Source organism: Ictidomys tridecemlineatus, chromosome 8 (genome assembly GCF_052094955.1).
Source record: "Ictidomys tridecemlineatus isolate mIctTri1 chromosome 8, mIctTri1.hap1, whole genome shotgun sequence".
In the NCBI taxonomy this organism is placed as follows: domain Eukaryota; kingdom Metazoa; phylum Chordata; class Mammalia; order Rodentia; family Sciuridae; genus Ictidomys; species Ictidomys tridecemlineatus.
The window spans coordinates 48,258,005-48,282,098 of NC_135484.1; the positions used below are offsets into that span (position 1 = coordinate 48,258,005).

The 24,094-nt window shown below is 35.7% G+C and overlaps 2 protein-coding genes across 8 annotated transcripts in view; one reads left to right on the forward strand and one right to left on the reverse strand.

Moving 5' to 3' along the window:
- The window catches only part of LOC120889121 (uncharacterized), a 169,688-nt gene extending 146,446 nt beyond the window's left edge, over positions 1–23,242 (reverse strand). Inside the window, exon 1 of the mRNA XM_078018512.1 lies at positions 23,051–23,242. Coding sequence (XP_077874638.1) covers positions 23,051–23,242 — 192 coding nt within the window. The remainder of the gene's footprint in view (positions 1–23,050) is intronic.
- Positions 1–24,094, forward strand: part of Hs3st5 (heparan sulfate-glucosamine 3-sulfotransferase 5) — a 256,107-nt gene that overhangs the window by 59,232 nt on the left and 172,781 nt on the right. Inside the window, exon 2 of one of the 7 annotated variants that reach the window (XM_078019371.1) lies at positions 823–954. The exons of the other annotated variants lie outside the window; for them this stretch is intronic. The gene's annotated coding sequence lies outside the window, so the exon portion shown is untranslated. The remainder of the gene's footprint in view (positions 1–822; positions 955–24,094) is intronic. 7 annotated transcript variants of the gene reach the window in all.

Sequence of the window (24,094 nt, forward strand, 5' to 3'; positions counted from 1 at the left end):
ATTATTCTTCTTGGAGTGGTTAATAGGAATTTTCCTGAATGGGGACTTACTGATAAACTGAGCTAGTTAGCTGCATTCTGTCATGTGCTGTGGAGAACACATTTCCATCTGGTTTTCAAAATGAATCTTTTGAGAACTGCATGTGTGCATGAAATTTTATGCAGAGGGAAAAAAAAAGTATGTTCCCCTAGACATCGTCTTTTTTAATGTAAATAACTCAGACGTTCTTATCATTGCCTGTCTGTTTAATCGCTACCTCAACTCTGTGCTTTCTCCCACCCTGCCTGTCATCAGCCCCCAGTTTGCCCCTGGAAATTGGTATGCAGTGATTTGAATATAGCTGACCAACAATTAAAACCTTGGAGATTTGTTATAAGAGTTTGTGTTCCCTCACTGATTTTTAAAAGAACATGAAAATATCCAGATCTTAAGTGAATATTTTTTAAAAAGCCTTGTATTGATTGCTCTGAATTTTCTAAATTCCCCTTGACGTTTATTTTATTTTGCTGTATTTTACTGTTTATTTGAGGGGAATTGGGGGATTTATTTTTTTTACTTGAATTTGTAAGACTTAAATTTGCAGGTAAAATTATACAGAAAATGTAACCCTTAATATAGATAAAGTAGTAATAGTAATAAGAAAAAGAATAATGCTTTAAATTGCTTACATTCAAATTCAAGAAGAAGAAAAATGGAACAGCAAGAATTTCTATTGATTTTGACATATTTTTTATTAAAGCATGGTGTTCATTTATGGAGCTATATAAATCTCATAAGAATACTAAAAGAGCACATGTAAACCTGCTCCTTTGCCCCTTTTAGGTCTCCTTTCCTCATGATTTAACCCAAATGTCAAGAAGCAGCTGTCAGTCATGGGTGGCTGTGTTTAATCATCTATTGTTTTTCCCATTGACCTGTCCTCCGCAAATCCCATCCCAGGTGACTTCCCCAAAGGTAAGAAATACTCTCATCAATGATAATTAGGGTGACCTTTTCATGTTTGGAGAGTTTTTAAATAAAATTTAAAAGAGCAGAGTAAAAAAATGGTCATCTTTTTGTCCCTTTGTAATTACAACTATAACCTAGCATAGGCAACCTTTAATGAGAGCATTTTTGCCCAAGAAGAGATATGAGAATAAACCTCTGGAACTAACCTTCTAAAACATCCTTGAATAATATCTGCATATGACTTTTCCTGAAGTCGATGAAATTTCCACAAGTGTACTCAAGCATGGGGCAGTTTAGAATGAATTCCCTTATCAGGAACTGTTCACCACCTTTCTTTGCCTAGGAAATGTTTTGTGTAACAAAATCATAACCCAGGAATGTATCTATTTATTCAGCAGATAGAAATGATAAAGTTGCAACACCTAAAAGAAAAAAAAACTTGAGATTTGCATTTATATAAACTTTTTACTGTTATAATTACTATTGCTATTTGTATAACTGCTTTTAAAAGCAGCAGTGTATTTCATATTGCAAAGATGTAAAACAAACAGGATTTATTTTTTCCTTTTTCTAGTCCTGTTTATTTCTTATCCATCACTGACAGTCAATGCTCTATGGAAAGATCTGTCTATTCTGGGCATTTCTTATAAATACAGTCATACAGTATGTGGTCTTTTTTTTTTTTTTTAATGTGCTTCTTTCACTGGTCGTCATGTGAGTGTTAATGACTTGGGAGTTTCTTTTTGAGGTGATGAAAATTTTCTTAAATTGGTATGGCATTGGTTGTACAACTCTATGAATATATAAAAAACATTTAATTGTACACTTTAAATGGTTGAATTGAAAGGTACATGAATTGTATCTCAATAAAGCTGTTTAAAAAATGCTCTATTAATACTATAAGCCAGAGGAGCCATCCATAAGTTACAGAATTTTAAAAAGGGTTAAATCAAGAATTAAAAGGAAAAAAAACTTAGATAATATATCATCTTTATTTTGGCTGGAAATTATTTTGCAAATATTTGAGACTTTCAGCTGTATAACTACAATTGTATTTCATTATATCTTTCAGCGTGGTTTTTAAAACAGCACAAATAAAACCCCAAACACTCTGAATATAGGCTTCCCATTGATGTAAAGGAAAGTCAAACTGGGGAAAGGGCAAAACCAAAAAGTCACATTGATGTTCATTCTTTGCCAAATGCACCAATCGCCTCATATTGCGGCTCTGTAACTGGAGATTTGTCCTAATGCAGCCAGAAGATCATGATGTCCCCCAATAGTGTCTAGGCTCATCTCATGCTGAGCAGCATCCCATTTCACTATTTCCTTACACAAGCAGAATACAGGGAAAAAGGAAGACTTCATCCAAAGGGAGTTATGTGGTTCAAGTAGGAACAAATGCATGTGCTTGGAAAAAAAACGCTTATTTGTGTCCATTAGATCCAAGAGATAGTCTTATTTTATAAAGTGCAAGCCTGGAAAAAAAACTTGAAAATGTTGTACTGAGGTAATTTAGTGTATTTCACCTGGGAACTTTTCACTGAAACCTGATTTTTTTTTCTGTCTATCCTCACAGCTTTTGGAGATTTAGCTGCCTATAGCAGAACATGGGTTAATTTACCTAAATGGAATATGTACTCATACCAAAAGAGGTTTTTGTCCCTTTTAATGGCTAGTCAGAAGGTGACCCTTATCTTGAAGTACAGCATGAGTTACCTGTAGATTATAATCATACAGAATACTTATTATCATGCCATGCCAATAAGCTAGTGTTAGTTAATTTGTTCTGTCAAATCCCAAACAAGAAGCATAATAGCAAGAAGGATTTTCATCTTGAGTTTTCATTGACATTGAAAACTGAGGCCACAGCCATGATCACAAAGACTTTTCCTGTCATAGAAGTCAGCCAACTACAACCTCTGGGCCAGCTCCCTGCCACTGGTTTTATCTGACCCATGACTGAAAATGATTTTTATTCTTTCAAATGGTTGAAAATTTTTAGAAAGGAACAATAAACTTTGACATGTAAAAACTATATGAAATCCAAATTAAATATCCTTAAAGTTTGATAACAGCCACACTAGTTTATGTATTGCATGTGGACAATTTCACATTATAATAAAAGAATTGAGAAATTGCAACATAGTCCAAATGGCAAAAATCCTAAAATATTTGCTAAATGGCCTTTTACAGAAGTTTACTGGTCCTTACCCCATGCTATAACCTTAACTTGTTTCTGTTGGAAGACACACCCACCAACTAAATCCACCATGAATCACTTAAGCCATCCTCATTTCATGGTTTCTGTATATTTAGTTCAAGTATAAATAATCTACAAGATAGATGTTTTTAGTGACCTTGAAAGAGCCATCCCAGGAGAGTGGTGACTAATGCAAAATATATTGATATTATATGAATTGATAGGGAGAATACTTAGAACAAAGAAACAATGTTACTTACCACTGTTGTTATTATTATTTACATAATTATGTACATGTTTATTTAATAACATAAATAAAATGTACATGTTCATTTAATAAACACATTGTGCTCTTATTTCGTAGAGTCACATAGTCAGGGTACTATTAGATGTCAAAGAGCATGAAGGTAACTCTGACACCTTCGCAGAGGTCAAGACACTTATTCTCCAAAATGTACCTCAGCAATAATACATGCAAAGTAGAATATCAAGTCATAAAGAAGTGTGGAGAAAGTTATTTTAAAACTCAAAAAGCAAGAAGGGAGGAGAGATGAAATCAAGGAATGCCTTTACAGAAGGAATTTTTTTCACCTTTCTACACTACTCTTAAGGTTGTAATATAAATCTTAACATTACCAATAGCTGTAGCCCCTTCAAACTCCCAGTTTCAGATATTGCATCTTCAGCTGTCACTTGTCTTTCTATCCTCCACCAGTCCTAGAAATTCACGGGGACTGGCAATACATCCATCACTCCACCTTCTCACTGACCCTCTATTTTCTCATATCTTTGCTTCCCTCCTACCAGCTTAAGTGTGTGCTCCTTCATTGAAATTATTCCCTTGCTTACAATCTCACCTCCATCAATAACTCAGCCCAATTCTCAGTTGATGCTAGCCAAGCCTGCTTCTTTGCAGCCCCACGATTCCAGAGGAAAAACACAACCACGCTGATGGTTCTTTGAATTTGTGATTTCTAACCTCAAGTGGTCCTTAGTGCTGCTTAGTACATCACCACCCTCTCTTCTCAAACCTTCACTTATCTCCCTACTGCCTTCCTAAGCTTATCATCTTACTTCTTGTTCCATTAAAAATAAAGGAAAAGGTATCCAGAGTACACCAACTGAGCCATGTGGCCCCAACCCTTTAGGCCACATTCTCTGCACCTCCCCCTTATTCCATATGAACCACCTGTGCTCTTATCAAAGGCCTCCGTGTGATCACTAGACCCTTTTCCCCCTGCTTTCTCCTGGAGGATTTAAACAGACATTAGGAGTCAAGCTCCAGTAACTCTTTTCCGCTTTCTCTTTCGAGGTCACCAGTAGTCTCACGTGGTGCATATATGGCCAGTTCTCTTCCCTCATCCAACTTGATCTATTGGCATTTGACCCAGTCAATTACTTCATTTTTCCTGAAACTCTCTTGGTTTGCACTGGCTTTCAGGGGACCAACCTTGAAACTTTCCACCTTCCTCACTTTCTCACTAGTATTCCTCTCATATCCTTAGCCACTTGATTTAAGTACCATAAATCTCGGACCCTGGGTCTTTTCTCTTTTCTATTTTACTCCTTTTACAATTTAATCCAGTCTTCCAACTTTAAACACCATCAGTGAGCCAATAATTCTTACCTGAACTTTACCCTGGAGATCCAGACTCAAATACAACATATCACATCACTAAGATTTAATGAGCATCATAGATGTAAAGACCCCCAACTAATTCCAATTTTCCACTTAATTCTTTCCCTGCACTTTGTCCCATGTCAGTAGATGACAAGGCTACCCTTCCAACTGCTCAGGATAGAAAGTTCCTCCTCTCATACTCCACATCTAATCCATAAAGATTACTTGTTGGCTCAATCTTAAAAAAAAAAAAACCTCTGACCACTTCCCATCTTCCCTGACATTCATAACTGTTTTATTCAGCTTTTTCACTGTTGTGACTAAAAGACCTAACAAGAACAATTAGAGGAGGAAAAGCGTATTTGAGGGACTCACAGTTTCAGAGATCTAAGTCCAGAGACAGCCGACCCATTCCTAGGGGGCAACATGAGGCAGAACCTCATGACAGTAGGGTGTGATGAAAGGAAGTATCTCTGGACATCACATCACTGCTTTCAGGAAGCAGAAAGAGAAAGAGAGCTTGGCTCATGAAGAACAAAACATATACCCCAAGAAATGCCTCCAGTCACCCACCTTCTTCAGCCACACCTTACCTGCCTTCAGTTACTACTCAGTCCCTATCAGGGGATTAATTCACTGATTGGGTTAAGGCTTTCATAGCCCAATCATTTCATCTCTAGATCTTATTTCATTGTCTAACACATGAGCTTTGAAGGACACCTAGTATTTAAACCCTAATAAAGCCCTGTTCATGCCACAGCAATCTGTCAACTGCTTTATTTTTTATATCTTTCTCATTGTCTCCTTTCCCCTGCTCTTGTTCCCCTAGAGTTAATTTTCAACACAGCAGTCCGAATGATCCTTTTAAATTTTGAATTTCATCATATCACTCCTCGCAATCCTCCAGTGACTGGCCATTTTGTTCAGAGTAAAAGCCCAATCTTTGCCGTGATCTGCATAACAGTTCTTAGTCTCTACACCTGCACCAATATGTCCCTGAATGCATCTTCTGTTATGCTTGGTTCACTCCAATCTAGTTATGCATTGGCTACATTGCAGCTTCTCAAATTCACCAGACATTTTTGTACTTTAAGGTCTTTGTACTTACGGTTTCCTGGAAACTTCATTCTGCTGATACTTACATAGCTTACTCCATTACCTCATTGGTCAGATGTTATCTCAGTAATTGTACTTCCTCAATGTACAGCAACATAGGAGAAAGTTTGCAGAGGGAACCTCAGAGGTCTTGGTGAGAGTCCATCTGAAATTGTGGCTCAGAAATGGACTCAGGGAGAAGTCCCCAAGGCTTACCTATAAGCTATTCTTATGGTGTTGAGAATTGAATGGAAGTGCTGGAAAATTTGATGTTCCATCCTAGCCAGTTAGCACCTTTTTCTCTCCTTCTTCTTACCCTCAATACTGATACAATTGTAAAAAGTTGGTGCCTTCCATTTAGGACCATGCCCTTCTCTACAAAAGTTTAAAAACAGGTGTGAAAATATTTACAGAGAGATAACATTTCAAAGTTAAGTTTTCTCCAGTTAAACGGGTTTGAGAAACACCTATGAGTGTTTCACTCATCTTCCCTACACAAATGTTAAGGTGATCATTCAGCAATTACCTATGTACAAGAATAAAATCAACACTCCTCAGAGGGAGAAAACAAACTCCAATAATATATATCATCTACCAAATCTAATGTTAATCCAAAATTATTATGCACTTAGAAGAATAGGAAGGTGTAAAGACCCCCAACTAAATAGGAAGGGATTGTTGGATGATTCAAATGTAGGATTTAACAGACCTCAAAGAACCTGTAATAAGCCAAGCATGGTGGCACATGCTTATAATTCCAGCTACTCTGGAGGCTGAGAGAGGAAGATCACAAGTTTAAGGTCAGCCTGGTCTATTTAGCAAGACCCAGTCTAAATCAATCAATCTGTGATAAATACATTCAAAAAATTAAACAAAAAATTTTCAAAGACTAAAATACGCTTGATTCAATGGTTCTCCAATGTAACCCATTATCCATCTAATACTCTGTCATTTTTCTGTTTTGTTAATATATTGAGAACATATTTATAGGCTGCCAGGAAAGATGGAAGATTTGAGAGAAAGAACGAGGACTTAGTGGACCAATGTCCTGCAGGCAGGTGGGAGAGTAATTAAGTGTAGGATTCCTTTCCTTCAAAAGATGGGAAAGAATTCTTCCTCTCAGGTAGGAAAGATGGAGAAAATGAATCTAAGCTTATCTTAAGATAAATATTCAGCTTAAGGCAGAAAGATTAATTAGAACTCCTTATTAGATGTATTCAATCACACAGCAAGCAAGATTACAGACAATTATGGAGTAAAATTTAATGAAACTGGAAAAAAAATAGGATGCAACTATAGGGGAAGAGATTATGAGTCAGCAATAAGTAAACCAGAGTTTCACTTTAACTCAAAGTATATTTGGCTTGTTAAGTATAGAATACATATGTGCTAAAGTTAAACCTCTCTAAGCCTAGATTAATTAATTTATAATTTATATTATCTGTTCATGAATGGCCAGGAGATTAAATTTCTTAAGATCTACTTTATTTCTCTTCAATAGCTTCTTACCAGTTTGTCAATTCATTTATTCTTGTTATACATGATTTTAATTATTTTGTCTCAGAAGCTCCAAAATTTTTAGATGGTAATTGAGAAATGGCAAGGACTAGTAAGAATAGGGAGAAGAACAAAGGGACTAGGCATCATGAGATGGAAAACTTTGGACTTCAGGGTCAATTCAGAATGCACAACAGAACTGAGTTGAATGGATAACTAAAGGTAACTGGGAGCCAGATTTTAATTACTATAAAGAACTCTCTAACAATGAGACCTGTCCAAGTAGACTTTCTCTTATCATTAGTTAATAGAAATATTCAAGCAACAGATAAATATCATGTCTTTGTAAACTTTAGAGGAAAATTGTATTGCAAATGGTATCCAGTGAGAGCCTCTAAGAAGCCCTCTGATCCCAAGATTATAATATGTCTACTTGAAGTATACCTCTAAATCTGTAGAATCACAACCAAAATACAAATACATTGTTTAAATTTTTTAATCTCTTTCTTTGTGACCATTGTTAATTCTTTACAATATTTCTTGGTCATCTAGCTTAAATGTCCCTGGTATAGTTAACTTTTTTTTTAGAAGCATAAGCTTCTTGATTTCAAAGTGAATATTATGCCAGTATCACACTTATAATTTTAGAGTTAGAGCAAGCCTTAAAAAGTCACATAGACAGATTTCAAGACTTTGCAGGAATCAAAACTAAGGCCCCCAAAGGACAAGGTCCCCACAGGCAACCTGCATAGAACTTTCTGGATACCCTTCCAGAGCAGCTTCTAGTATACATGTTGCCACATGCCCCTTTAAGTCATTTTAAATGAAACTTTCTGCAATGTTTTTATTTCAAATATGTAATTTATTTCAGTAATTTAGGACTGTGCCATATGACCAGGAGTATGAATCAAATTGTACCAAGATAAAATGCAGTCTAAAAATGCAATTTATTTTAGTACTTCCCTCTTATACAAAGTCTGAAGATTTAAAAATGAACTTTTAAAAAATATTTCTTTTTATATTTTCACTGCAATGGAAATCAATAGAATCATAATGCTTTCAAATAGTGTGGATGGAATGTTTTCATTTGCAAGAGACTAATTAAATTACTGATTTTATCATTATGACTTGGCTGATATTAGTACAATTGGCAAATTCTGCCTCATTAAGCTGCATTTGAGAAGGGCATATTTTTTTTTCTGGTTTACTAATTCAGAATACAGGAATTCTCAGCATCATGTCAACATTTCCTAACATTGTCCACAGACCATTCTGGTGCCAGACAGCTGTGGTGCCACCATAGCTAATCTGATTAGAGCTCAAATGCTAAATAGTGTCTGGTTATGCTGGATCAATACAAGAACTGGAAGGGTCGATCTGAGCCTGGGTTCAATGTTTTCTCTTTCCAATGCCTGACCATGGAGGCACCGATGATGGCCCAAAGTGACTGACTGATGGGTAAATATAAAATCCATCATCAAGTCATGAAAGATTATGTGGCAGTATGTGAGTCACTTTGGCCCTCTGGGTCTTGGTTTTGTCATCTATAAACTGAGGGGATTGGACAATATGATCTCCAAGGATCTTCCAGTCTAAAATTATATTAATGTGCCTACAACAGCCCCTTGGGTATGCTGATAGCCAGAAATTATGTGGGCAGCCGCCAAACAGCACACGTAGCTAAATGGACCTTTGTATATTTCATTATTATTTAATCTCCTTCTTCTTTCTAAGGTTTCCACTCTTTCTCCAATCATTGGAGAAAATTGAGCATGTTGGGAATAAGCTTAGGATACCATATGGTGGAACTGAAGAGGAAGATGGCTGTTATTTTCTTAATACACTGAGTGCAGTGTCTTCAAATTTTATGTTAACCCTTTGAGAATGTGATGAAAATTATAGACTGTTCCTTCACAGAAGAACATATAAACACCAAAAATTCTGTTTTAATTTCAGAGTGATCATGAGCCTGTCTAGAGCTGTATTTCCCTTCAACTATGTCTGATATGATGGGTGGTTTTATAATCTGGGCTTTTCATAATGGCACCATGAAGGAATAGAAGGAATGTCAGCTGTGAAATCAGACCTTCAAGCTTGTAATAGAGCTGTGAAATATTAGAAAAGATGGTGAATCACTGAATTAATTTTCTCACCCTTAAAATAGAACACTAACTCTTCATAGGACTGTGGGGTTGTGAGAGATGAAATACATACATTGCCGAACACCATATTTGATGCATACTAGTCATGCAACAAATCTGTTTTCTACTTCCTTTCTAATAATGAGACTACTTTATATTTCAGAAAAAGTTTTGAAAAGCAACTAATGAAATTTTAGAATCATATTGTGTTGAAAGTTACTAGCCCATAAAATTGGTAACCCTTATACCATAACCCCTACAACTTGAGATATGAAGAGCTGGCAGGTCTTCAGAACCGTGGGCAAGTCTATTCAGTCCGGGGCTCTGTCCTGATCAGGAACTGTCCCTGGCACCAGCCTCTTGTTCTTTCTCATCAAAACCGATCTATCTTGTGTTTTCATCTCTCAATGTCTTGCTCCCTTCTAAGTTCTCCTCAACTACTTTGAACTCAATTAACCATTAGGGATAAAATATTCCTTACTATATGCCTTTACTACAGGTGTATTACAACTTTTTAACTGCTGTCTTCAGCACTTGTTACCCAAATAAATGACTAATAGAAGGAAATGAAATTGAGTGATTCACTTCTGAATCATTGCTTGTCAAGCAAGTAGCTTTGAGTATTCATTAGTTTTGCTTTGGGAAAAGGAGACTGCTAGTTGACCAGAGTAGGGCACAATTGCATCAGATAAGCCACTTATTGTTTTGATAAAATAAAAATTCAAAAGAAAACTGCCTATACAATATCTGGCACATGCTTAAGGAATGTGTACTGTTTCTAGAAAAGCAGCAATGGCAGAGAGACAATGAAGTAGAGCAGAGTGGCTTTCCTCTTTTTTTGTATTAGTACTTCTTTTTTTCGTTTTTTTTTTTTTAGAGAGAGAGAGAGAGAATATTTTAATATTTACTTTTCAGTTTTCGGTGGACACAACATCTTTATTTTGTTTTTATGTGGTGCAGAGGATCGAACCCAGCACCCCGCGCATGCCAGGCAAGTGCTTTACTGCTTGAGCCACATCCCCAGCCCCATGTATTAGTACTTCTTACTCCAAAAGTAGCTAAAATCCCTTCTCAGAGATTTGAGTGAACCCACAGACCTGATGCATTTACCCTGGGTTGAGGAGTAATGCAAATGTGCACATTCAGTGACATTGAAAGCTGCACAAGTATTTGGAGTATGGTATGAGCCATGAAACTGAGAAGCTAGAGAGGGAGATTTCTCACCCCAATCACAGTGGCTATGCTGAAGAAAGTAGATGTTCATGATTGATTATCTCACAGAAGTTGAAGACCTATAGACAGTTATGGACACAAGGTTATATGTCTATACACAGCTAGGGATGGTAAAATTTGCAAGTAGGTAATTATTTCCTACTCATTAATCATGTCCATAGAATCTTGTATTATAAGACCTAAAAGATAGGTGAGTGGTAACCAAAGTTTTTCTAGGAAAAAATGTCCAAGAAATACACATTTTCTAAAACCAAAGACATAGAACTCATGAAAAAGTATACTGACATAGTTAATATACTATGAATGAATGAATAAATGAATGAATGAATGAATGAATGAATGCTTTTTCAGTCTGGCTTCTGTATCTCATGACTCTCTCTCTCTTCCAGGCCCTCTAGAATTCTAAGGACCAATGGTAGCATGACCTACCTGGTTTTCAGTTGGTCCTGCTTTCCAAATCCAACAGCTGTTTTTTGCTCCAACCTTTGACTTATAAAATTAGATACATCAGAAAATACACCAGTTTCAGAAACTGAAATTACACCTGCTGCCATGATCATATGGTTGCTGTGCCTTTTCCTCTCTTTATCTGAATCTCTGCTCAGTCCTCTGCAATCTGTTGTCACCCTCAAGACCCAGACCACTACTCTAATTCCAGTGTACTGAGACATTCTATTTTCAATATCCTGCATAATGGTGGGAAAGGCTAGGTGGTAGGTGAAAGATACAAGTTATTTATAGCTGTACGTTAGTAATTTTTCTTTGATGCTGCCTTTCATGGAAAGTATAACTAACCCTGATCAAAGATTTTAACCTTTCTATTAAAAAGTCCAGCTTAAATGCAAATTGATTTCCTAAAAATAATGCTTTTCTTATTGAAGTAGATAACTGTATTATTGCAAAAACAATTTCATCACACTTCCTCATTTTGATCACTTTCATTCTTATTATTAAATTATGCAACAATGAATCTTTAATTATTTGGGTTTTTTCATGGTTTTTGATTGACCAATTTATTCTGTGTCACGTTTGCCATGTCTGAGCTTCCACATCAAAACACAAGTGACTGTGTTTTGGTTAATGGCCAATATTTTTTGTATAGAGACAAGACAATGAAGATGCAATAAAATGTGAGAGCCATTATTCTCTGTGGACATGAGAACAATAGGTAACCAATAGTGCATTTAGCAGGCAACTAGAAGTACTCTTTGCAATTGAAACTGAATTTTCTTTCATGTATATTTGAATTCAAACTAATATTTATATATTGAGAATGGTCCAAAAGTTTAGCTTTGCCAGCCACTTTAATTTAAATCCAGATGTTTTATATACTGTTTTAGTACCTTTTAATCAATAAAAGTTGGAATGAATATTTTTGTTTAAAAGAATTGGTGGTACATGTTACCTAACATATCTTGGTAATATGTCTATGATGTGGAAAAATACTGACATGAATACTAGTAAACTAATGTTCTCAAACCTGAATGATAATTATTAATGTTATTTTTAGTTCTTCATAAATTGATGCACTCTAGAATTTTGGGGAAAGAAATCTACAAATTACATTTTAAAATAAAAATGACAATTGGTAATTGGTTTTCTTGCTTCTCTCATGAAAAGACTATCCACACACACACACACACACAGTTAGCTAATATCTCTTCATTTAGATTTAATATCTTTTCATTTGGTCCTGCTTTCTAAATCCAACAGTTGTTTTTTGCTCCAATATTTGACTTATAAAATTAGATACATCAGAAGATACGCCAGTTTCAATTAAAGGATAATATCAATTTCAAAGCAAAAGGAGAAATTTTTACTCTACTTGTATTTGAAAACTAACTTTTTTAAGCTTTTATAAGTTCAAATTTTTGCTAAATGTGCCCTAATTCTTAAATTCTATCTTTGAATTTAAACATTTTCCCTTCAAACAAATTTAGGGGACCAACAATCCTGAGAAAAGGGATACTTCAGGCAAATAAACTCCCTAATACTTGAGAAATCAAACTTCTTGATTTTCCCACAAATAGCATTGACCTTGCCTCTGGGCAGGCTTCCTGCATTTGAGACTGACAACCTGAGCAACAAGGCAGAGCTCAGAGCTCCAGTATAATTGATCTCACCTATAACCCATTCTCAGAGTAAGTGCCAGAGAGTTTCCAGTGCATTTTAGAAGGTACTAGAGGATAACATTCATTTTTAATTTTGTTATGAATTAAAGGATAATATGAATAAAATTTCCTCCCACCACTGGTCCCAATATGATCTCAGCATTAACTATCCTACTATGCTTTCCTACACAACTTTCTTTTAATTCTCTGTAACAATTCTCAAACCTATACTCCTCTCCAGCCATCACATTCCAATTCTATGCCTCAACTCCACCTAAATGATGAATGATGTTCATCTTTGGTTCTTCCTTTAAAAACACAATCAAATTTTCATTATTTTCACCTTTTTCTCTTTCATGATACCTTCAAGCCAGCAACAAAATATGGCTAAGCTTTGCATGTGAATGGTGGAAGCAGATATTGTTAGGGTTTCTGAATATGGCATCTAGTAGTTGACAGTGTCATTAACTAAAATAACATAAAAATAACAACTGAATCTTGAGAGAAAGAGAGAAATTAATTCAGTTTTAGGTTCTTGTGGGAAATTCGAGTAAAAATATCTATTAAAGCATTGTATATAATATATATTTGCATACATTAGAACTAGAATTTAACCTGGGTGCCAATGACATATAAATGACAATTTATACATTAAGAAAAAAGATCACCTAAGGAGAACTTATACTGAGAAGAAAAATGAAGAAAGAAAATGGAATCTTGAAATTCAAGAATGGATGGGCAGGGAAGAGATGTCCCCAAAACACTCAAAAAGAATGAAAGAAGAACAGAAAAGAGAGGTGTCATAGAAGCCAAGAAGTAGAGAGTATAATGATCAGTTGTTTTAGCTGTATTTAGTAAAATGAGAATTGAAATGTTCATTAGATTTGGCATGAAGGCCATTGGTGATGACCCTGACCAGAGATTTTCATAGGGGTCAATCCTTTTACTAGAATACATTGCCTCTTGGTTTTCTTAACTTACCTCCTTAGGTTTTCCCATCATACTCTTGAAACTTAGCCTATCCTCTATTGGATCATTTCCATCAAAGTGAACTGGCATTTCTAAACTTGACACAGAATCTCCCTCCAATAATGACTCAGTGTTTATGCTCTATTCTTGCATCTAAGTTACTTGAAAGAAATATTTGTTTATGTTATCTCTGCCATTTGGAATGCAGTTTACTCACTAACTCATTGCAGGTCAACTTTTGCACCATTGTCTTCTGCAGCTTTCTACCAATAACCTCCTGACAACTAAACCCAACAGACCTCTCAGGAGGATTGCATATCATCCGCCATCTTGATAACATTTTTTTCTATTTTCATGACACAATACATTTTTGGCAAAATTTCTATTTTATTAACAATTCTTGTTTTTAGTCTTTGTTGAGTTCTTTTCTTCTTCCCCACTATTGAATGTCATGGTTTTCCTGATTTTGTCCTATACTCTCTCCTCTTTGTTTTCTAAGCTTTCTTCATGAGTCATCACATCCATTACTGGGCTTTTCATACCTCCCATATGTTCCAATTCTCAGTTTTACATCTCCAGCCCAAGTTTTTCACTGGACATTTGATACACACATATGTACAGAATGGAATGAACTTGGAAAATGCTGACAAGTCTGTGTCAAAAGACGGGGGGAGAGAGAGAGAGAGAGAGAGAGAGAGAGAGAGAGAGAGAGAGAGAGAGAGAGAGCTTGCTTTAGGAAACTGAGAGGACAGGAAAATAGTGAAGAAGTGGATGAAAATATTTTCAACTTTGCTAGTAATCAAAAATCAAGTTAAAACTAAATTCTACTAAGCAAGATGAAGATGAATTATAATATCATAATGAGTAATGTTGAAGAAATGGACATTTCTATATAACATTGGAAGAATTTCTTGACACATTTAGAACTACAGTTTGTAAATACATATTAAACAGCAGCTTATAAACATTCTTTGACACATTACCACTTCCAGAAATGCATTCTGAAATAATTCCACAAATGCTCGGTATTTAGATGCTGTTTTTATCATAGATTTTTCTTAATAACAAAAGTCTGGAAACCATCTAAATATTCAATAAAGAATAGAAAAATAAATTATGTATCATCTGCATATGAGTATATCATGTGTATAATAATGTGGCTCTGTATTTGTTTTTAGAAACAAGAGTAATATTATGCTAAATTTTTCAAAAAGAATGTATTATGGGGGCTGGGGATGTGGCTCAAGCAGTAGCACCACATACAAACAAAGATGTTGTGTCCACCAAATACTAAAAAAAATAAATATTAAAATTCTCTCTCTCTGTCTCACTCTCTCTCACTCTCTCTTAAAAAAAATGCATTATGGTTCTTTAAAAAAAAAGGTGTTTGTTAGGGCTGAAGGTATAACTAAATGGGATGACACTCATGCCTAGCATACCTGAGGCCCTGGGTTCAATCCGTAGCACATTAAAAACAAATAAATAACAAACATTTGTCTAGGCTTGCCCAGAAAAAGTCTGAAAATCATCAAAACACAAAGTTGATATTGAATATTTTGTGAGGATGCTTTATGTACTTTATATATTTCAGATTCTTTCACCATGACCATGTTATTTGCTTTTACCCTATTGATTAGAGTGTCAATCAAAGTTTTGACACTGTGAACAAAATATCTGATAAGAATGATTTAAAGGAGGAAAAGATAATTTAGATTCTTGGTTTCAATCCATGGTCAACAGATTCCATTGCACCAGGACCAAGGTGAGGCAGAATATCATGGTGGACAGGGATGGTGGAAGAAATCTCAGTTCATGGTAACCAGGAAGCTAGGAGTGAGAACATGAGAAACCAGGAACAAGATATCCCAAGGGCATGGCCCCAGTTACTTACTTCCTCTAGCCTTGCCCCATCTGCCTCTAGTTGCCACTCATTAGTTCATTCAAATTATTATTCCCTCAAGTGGTTTAATCCACTGATCATGTTACTTCTCTCATAATCTAATCCTTTCATCTCTCAACATTCCTGCATTGCCTAATACATGAGCTTTCCAGGGGACCCCTCATATCCAAACTTTAATGTTATAAAAAGCTATATTCCTGCAAATGAATATGGGTGTCACGTTTTGGTTCTTAACTGACATTTATCCTTGACAACTTTGGGGTAGGGGGAGATTTGTCCCCAGCATACATCTCCCCTAGGCACCAACACCAATTTGAAAGAAGATATGTAGATACGTAATGCTGTGTCAGCCATTCCTCAGTCTTTCCCAAGAGTGGTTAGGGTTCTCCTGAGTATGTATTTTGTGGTCCACAAGGGAACACCTTCACACTACTTCATCTAGAAACTGATTACCAGCAAGCTTTCGATTTTGGTTTCAAGTCAGAAATCAGTAATAGAAACTTTAAAAGAAATGCACCTCCATCTAAAACTTGGTTGGCAGGGAACTACCTGAAAATAACTTAATTTCAAGGCTTGGAAGATTAGGAGATACGTTGGAAGTTCAAATAGCTTTTTTCTTATCTAGAGAATTGGATGATTCGCTGCTAACTAGCTAACGAGATTGTTTTTTTAATTTAACTAGACTCAAAGAGAAAAGATAATATATAAAATAATAGTGCAAAGCACAGAGAAGATCTTTGTTTTCCAAGCTTTTTTTTCTGTTTTTGAATAATAAGACGAATGCCATAATTGCCTAAATGCAAGTGATAAAGATCTTGAAGCATTTTACTAAAAAGTATGTATGATAGTCCCAAGTCCAGAAAGAAAATGACAATTTAGATAGTTACTAAATTCTTATCTGTGGAAAATAAAACAGTTTAATTATTTCAAGACTTATTTTTTTTTCAAATCTTAGTCTCTTAGAGTCCAATAGAGGTATTTATGCCCCTAACCTCTTATTTCCAGACTTACATTAAGAATAATTGAAAGGAAACAAACTTAAATAAAAAATTTACTGAAAACAATAGAAACTTGATACCACTATATGTTCATTTTAATTTCCTATACAGTCCACATTTTCAAGTACACTGCTAATAATATTCTGATTATTTTCATAAGGATAATAAAATCCTTAATTATCAGAGAGATTAATTTGAAGACAAGTGTTTTTGAAGTAACATTTCTCCAACACAAACTTATTAAACAAAAGATTCCTGATCACTATCAGTTAATCAGGAATATAACAATTCAGTCTCTCATGCATGCATACCAAATAATTGAGTTCTGAAGTTCCTTTGACTTTTATCTTTATTGTTAAATAATATTTCTGTTTTGCTATTTCATTAGTTTCTTTTTAAAGTATATATATATATATATATATATATATATATATATATATATAATGTAGAAAGTATTTGTAATATACTAAAACCTTTCCATTACATTTTAAAGCAAGAGGAAGTATGTTGATACAACTTCATCAATAATATGAGTTTTTAGATATTTTTAAAAGATGATAATAGTCTTATTTAGAGACAAGACAGTGTTGACAGGTCTTAGAATAGATTTGCACAGTTTGATTCATTGATCACATCTTATTAGTCTAATTATACAGAGAAATAGTCTGTGAAATAGGACAATGCAAAATAGAGAAATTCCAGTGTTTTGCCATATTATATGAGGCAATAATGCATGAAACCCACTTAATGGGGGTTCATGGAAAAGAATACTGATTTTCCATTAAGAGTAGAGAAACTGTGTGAGGAGAGGGCCTGCTGAATAGGAGGATCCAGTGGACAGTGAGTCTTATAAGGGCAGAAACTGTCTTTCTCATTTTAGCGTCATGTCTGTACCATGTGTTCAGTGACTCGGTGAGGAAGCAGATACCCTCTCTTACAGGCCTTTGACATGGAGGGGCATGCTAGGAATGGGACTGGCAAGGGGGAGTTTTTTCTGTTTAAGTGTTACAAAAAAGCAAAAATGTTGGAAGGTGTATGTAATGCAAGAACATTAATCAGTAACTAAGACTTTATATTAATGATTTAATAACAGAATATACTATAAATGAATTTGGGAAAAAATGTTAAGTAAGGCATATATTTATTTCGTCCATGCTGTGTTCATATTAAAAATAAAGAGAGAAATCACATCTTGATTCTCCTGTCCCTTTGATAAACAATATGAAGGTTGACTTTTTTGCTCCTGTTTATAATGACTGATTATTGCCACACTCTCATTAATACTGAGACTTTACATACAGAGAAAACAGAAACTGTCAGGTGTATACTCAGCCATCTGAAGTGACCTTCTTGCCTTCCCCTTAAAGGAGAATTGCTTGGTCTCCTGCCATGGTTAACTCCTCTAGTTGTGTGATTGTACCCAGCCCCTCAACTTCTCATGACAGCATCTCATTGGTTAATACTCCCCTCTTCTCCATTCGATTTTGTGCTTTCACAAGGTTGTCCTTTCTGTTATCCCGCAGTGGAAATTTTCCCGTCCTAAAGAATGACCAAATGACCTGTCTTGATATTTTTGACTATTGCCCTGCTTGCCTCAGTTCCTTTACCATCCTGCTGCACACTTCTCAGGCATCACTTAAGCTGCTGAGCCCTAGCTTCTGTCCCAGTACACAAGTGAGCTGCTGGGGTAGCTGCCTTCCTCTCTGTCTGGACCTTTTGCCATCCTGATCCCAGTCAAAGGAACCACTTTTGGTTTCTTGAACAGATCATGCTCTTTCAACTCTGGACTGTTACATGTGCTGGTCCTGTTTTTAGAACACCTATCTTCCCCAGGCCATTGGAGCCTTTGAAAGTTGAGATTGATGGAAAGGTAACAATATCATGGTTAAGAGCAGTTTTTTAGTCTTTTAGATTAAGAAAATGTAGAATCTGTTCACTTATATTATCCTAAATTCAGGAAATGACACCAGTGGCTATGGCTGTCAAAAGTCATAGATCCTATGACCTTTTCTCTACATTTCCCAAAGGAAACTATACACTCTAGTTATAATACACTGGTTTTCCCCCTAAAAATCTATTAATACCTTTTAATATCTGATTACAGATGTCACATCTTCAAGTTAGTATATTAATAATAAAAAGCAACTTGAATCGAGAAAAATTCTTTAAATTATAATTAAGCATATTTTTATAGATAAATATGACAAAAAATTTTAGTGATTTCATAATTTTAACAGTAAACATTTTATTTATCTCTGGAGAAAATGTGTGTTGAAGATTAGTTTCAACAGATTTAAAACATTTCTAAAGATTTTATTACTTATTGAAGTTATATATGGTCTTATATATTATAATGGATGATATTTTAGAATAGATGATGGCAAAATAATGCTCAGTTTTGCTGTTTCCTATTTCTTTAGTGAGAAAAACATGATGATATTGAAATTATTAAGGTTCTTAGTATAAATACACAATTCAAGAAATGTTAACTTGTTTTGTGACACAAATTGTCATCACTAACCTAGATGTGACACCTTAAACTATTAATTAGCCTATGTCCTTTTTATAATGAACATATACACATAATAAAGTGTAATAAACAACTGAACTTATTTTTGGAAATTTTATCATGAAATATTGCTAGCATAAGTGATATATCAAAATAAGAAATCAAATTTTGAAAAAATTAAAAACATTTATTGAAAGAATTTTTATTGCCATTGGTGCTTTTCATTAAATTGATGATAGCTTTCTGTTTCAGATGTTTATAGAAGGCTATGCATTGTGGATTAATGTTCTAAATCCTTCAGATATATATAAATGACTATAGCTACATCTGTTCAATATCTTTGCATTTAAGGATTCCATCAACAAGGTCTAGAAATCATAGTGATATCCTTTCTAATAAGTAAAACACTTATCAAGGTATCACGCTGGGTTTTTTACTTGAATGTTTAACAGCTTAACCACTTGAATATTATCTCTATTTAAAAAAAAAAAAACTATAGTGCCTAGTTTTAAAACCAGATAAATTTTATCCTGTGTATGGCACACATGTCCTCTGGTTACTTAAAAGAGATCCATCAATGGCTGTGGATATAGCTTAGTAGTAGGGCACTTGCTACACTGTGTGAGGTTCTGGGCTCAATCCCTAGCACCACAAAGAAAAAGAAACAGGAAGACATTAACTTAGTTGCTACCATATGTAGAATATGGAGATGTGTGGAGTCACAAAGCACCAAGAGAGACAGTCCTGTGTCCTTTATATAAGTGTAGGAAGAAAAGCAAGATGTATATTTATGAAAGTCCAACTTTCAATGATGCCACATGACTATGAAAAGAATTATATAAATGGTAACTAATATATGGAAGTTGAGATTGATGAAAAGACAACAATATCATTTTGTGAAAATAATATCACAAAGATTCAGAAATCTTATGTGGAATTATTAATTGCTCATGTTCTTTTTTTTTTAAATTTTGCCATAGTATTTTATTCTTGCCATAAATGCACTAACAATACAGATGCATCTCTTTTCCATTCCACAGAGTTCGTTTCTTTTTTTTTTACTTTGATCTGTTATATATAACAGAATGCATTACAATTCGTATTACACATATAGAGCACAGTTTGTCATATCTCTGGTTGTACACAAAGTAGAATCACATCCTTGTGTCTTCTTACAAGGACTTAAGGGTAATGATGACCATCACATTCCATCATCTTTCCTACCTCTGTGCCCCCTCCCTTCTCCTCCTTCCCCTTTTCCCCTTTGCCCTTTCTAGAGTTCATTTAATTCTCCCCTCACCACAAACACAGCATATTATGGATCAGCATCCTTAAATCAGAGAAATCATTCAGCATTTGTTTTTTGGGGGATTGGCTAATTTCACTTATATTATATTCTTCAGCTTCATCCATTTATCTGTAAATGCTATGATTTTATTCTCTTTTAATGCTGAATAATATTCCATTGTGAATATACACGACATTTTATTTATCCATTCATTTACTGAAGGGTATCTAGGTTGGTTCCACAGTTTAAATTGCTCATGTTTTTACCGACTACCTAGAACTAATTTCTAATTAGTCAATAATATTTAATAGTTCACATTCTTTAAAGGGCATTGAGGAGACTGGAGAAAGGGAAGGTAATCTGAAGGTTCAAATCCATAACAACAGCAGCAACAATACTAGTAGCTAGATTTAACCCCCTACTGAGGCCAGATACTGTGGTGTGACACATGTATGGGATTATACAATGAGAAACTTTTTCCAGCTGAGAATCTGAGCCACAGTGATAAAGTTCTTTGCCCAAAGCCTTGCTTCAAATATTTTTCTGCATCATCTGCACTTCAACCTCATCTTTATTTGCTTTATTGTTTCTATGATGTTAAATAACCTGGACTTGGTAATTCAGTTGGAAACAAAAATTCTTATTAAATAGAAAACAACATGAGAACAGAACAGAGCTGAGAAGATCAAAACCAGGGGCTCTGGGTCATTAGAACTCAGGAAGAGGTCAGAATGGACCACAGTTTTTAAGTTGGGAGAAAATTGCCTGCCAGCAAGGATCAAGAGACAGGGCAAGGAGACAGGGCAAAAAGAGATTCACTTACAAGCGCAGGGGCACTGCTGAGGCATGCCCTGCCCCAGCATGCCCACTGATGCAGAAGCCTGAGGACAAGCCCATGAAGCTTACCCCACACCAAGGTCACAGCAGCAAACACCTTCCTCATCTGCCTTTCCTGCATTTAGCTCCTCCTACCCATAACCTATTCAGAGACTTCGGGCTGGCCCTGCTGTGTTTGTCACCACCCAGCTGTTTGTCACCAATATGCTGCTGCTGCTGTGGGGTTGATATTTTCAATGGAGCCTTTTCTTTTTTTCAGAATTCAGATTTATATGAGAACTGGTAGGGACACAGAATCCCAGCAGGGAAATCCTGAGGCTTCAAGGATCTGAAACAGGAGAGGAACCTTCATGCGCTCCCCATAGGTCAGATCAGTGCTCCAAAGGAGGGCACATGTAGATGAAGGCAAACACCCACATGCCATCACCATCTTTTATTTTGAATAAGGAAAGTCAGTTGGGAGCCTCTGCATTTAGTAATTCGGTTGCTAAATATACAGGAAGACAGACTCAAGAACATTTATATTTGAAGTCCATAATCACTTATTTAAAAGAGATTCGTCTATAATACATATACAAATAAAAGGATAAAGACAAACATGGAGTATGAACAAATGTTATTGAATACCCTTGACCTACATAACAAAAATTCAGGGTTGCATTAACCAGGGCATTCTTATAGGTTTCCTGTTAATGTTTTGTTATTGTGTTTCTTTTTTCTTTCTTTTTTCTAGTGCTGGAGATTGAACCCAGGGGGGCTTTGCCACAGAGCTACACCCAAGCATTTTTCATTCTTAATTTTGATACATTGTCTTATTAACTTTGTAGGCTAACCTCAAACTTGTGATCTTTCTGCCTCAGGCTTCCAAGTAGCTGGGGTTACACATGTGCACCACCATGCTGGCTTCTGTGAGTTTGAATCAGTCTCTTAGATGGGTTTAGCTTATTATCTGACAGGAATAGAGATCTTTTGAGCTAGATGAAGGACTCATCCAGTTTGAGTTCAAAATCATCCTAGCTCTGCTCTTCACAAGCAGGAGTTTGGGTAAATTGCCATGCCTCTCTGAACCTTGATATTCTTTTATCTATAAAAATAGGGGTGAAAATAATTGTACCCCTGCGTTGGGTTCTTGAATGGACTGAGTGAGTTATTTGTCAAGAGCTAAGAACAGTACCCAGTATTTGGTTAAGTGTCTTGTAATTTTTCTTCTCTTTCCTCAGCCCAATCCTATCTTTGAAAAATTCCTGCCAGTTCTACCCCCTCAGCAGAACTTGACACCATCTCCTCTTTTGGGAAGGGCTGGCAAGACTTAACCACTCTTCCTTGACTTCCAGTATCCTCTTCAGTGGACTCTGTAACCTCATTCTATCACCCCTGCTGGAAGGAATCAAAATTCACAAACTTGGGTTTCTAAGCAGAGATCATACTTTTTCCAGAGCCTGAACAATTGATTATTTTGAATCCATGTTGAACCTGTTAGGATGGGCAGAAATTTGAAAATATTCATTTGGAAAATTCAGGGTCTCCCACAGTGTCAAATCATTAGATGGGACAGAAAAAAAAAAGGCCATCTGATCTGTTATCCACACTGGCAGCCAGGAGGCATCCACCATTGCAATGCATGTGGTTCTGCCAGCTCCGCTTCATCCACCACAATTTGGCACTAAAGTCTATTTGGAACTGCATATGGTCTTATCTACCTTTTTGTAGCAGGAAATCCGTTTCTTCTTGGGATGTTCCCTCTCCTTCAGAGAACTGTTCAAAGGGGAACTCTTCTTCAGGAAGCAGAGCTGTGAGATCCTGTGCGCTGTAACTTCTTCATCTTCTCTCTGGCCTCTCCTCTCCCTGCCTGAAGGATTGCCTTCCTTGCTTTGCATTTCTGTCCAAAACATTTTCCCTACACTTCCACATTCTCTTCCCATTCCTTATCTCACACAATTTCGAAAAGGCCCTAAGGCAATTTTGGATCAAAAGAGCTCAAAGGACATTTCTATTTTTCACCTTGCCATATTCCTTTCCTGAGGCATTGAGCAGAGAGAGGCTCTGTCCTCTGCTTAAATGCAGAAAGAATGACAGAGCAAACAGATTAATATCTGAAAGAGCCTCTCACCACACATTCAGTGCACAAAAGCCAAGTTCACTGCTATGAGATCTAAAAGGCTAATTGAGTCTCACCACTCCCATGTGTGAATATTTGTGGGCTCCTAATTGTGCTCAGTGACATATGAAAACGTCTGGACCTGGTTTACAAGCTTAGGCAAGTTCCTGTTAAGCTCACAGCCTCCTCCACTCTTGTTTCCTGTCATTCCCTCTGTCTTCCCCAGTGTCAGACCATATTAAATTTTATTCCTAGGGAGAAGAGATATTCTGGCTCTTCAGATATGAGCTATAGCCTTTGATAGTATCTGCATTTAAAAGGCTCCAAACAAAGTGAATCAAAAACCCCAGAGGATGCAACTATTCTCTGGATCTTTGTTGACCTGCAGAGTACATGTCACTATTAAACATTTGGAATATACTTCAATTTCAGATTTTCAAGCTTAAAGCTGAAAAAGATACCAAATAGGTCATTAATATTTTTCTCTATTTATTTACTTTAGTAGTGCTAGGGTTTGAACCCGTGGCCTTGCACGTGCTGAGCAAGTACTCCACTACTGAGCTATAGCCCCAGTCCTCATTAATATTTTTATAATGTTTACATGATAATATTCTTATTACGATAGGCTAAATAAAATAGAAGATTA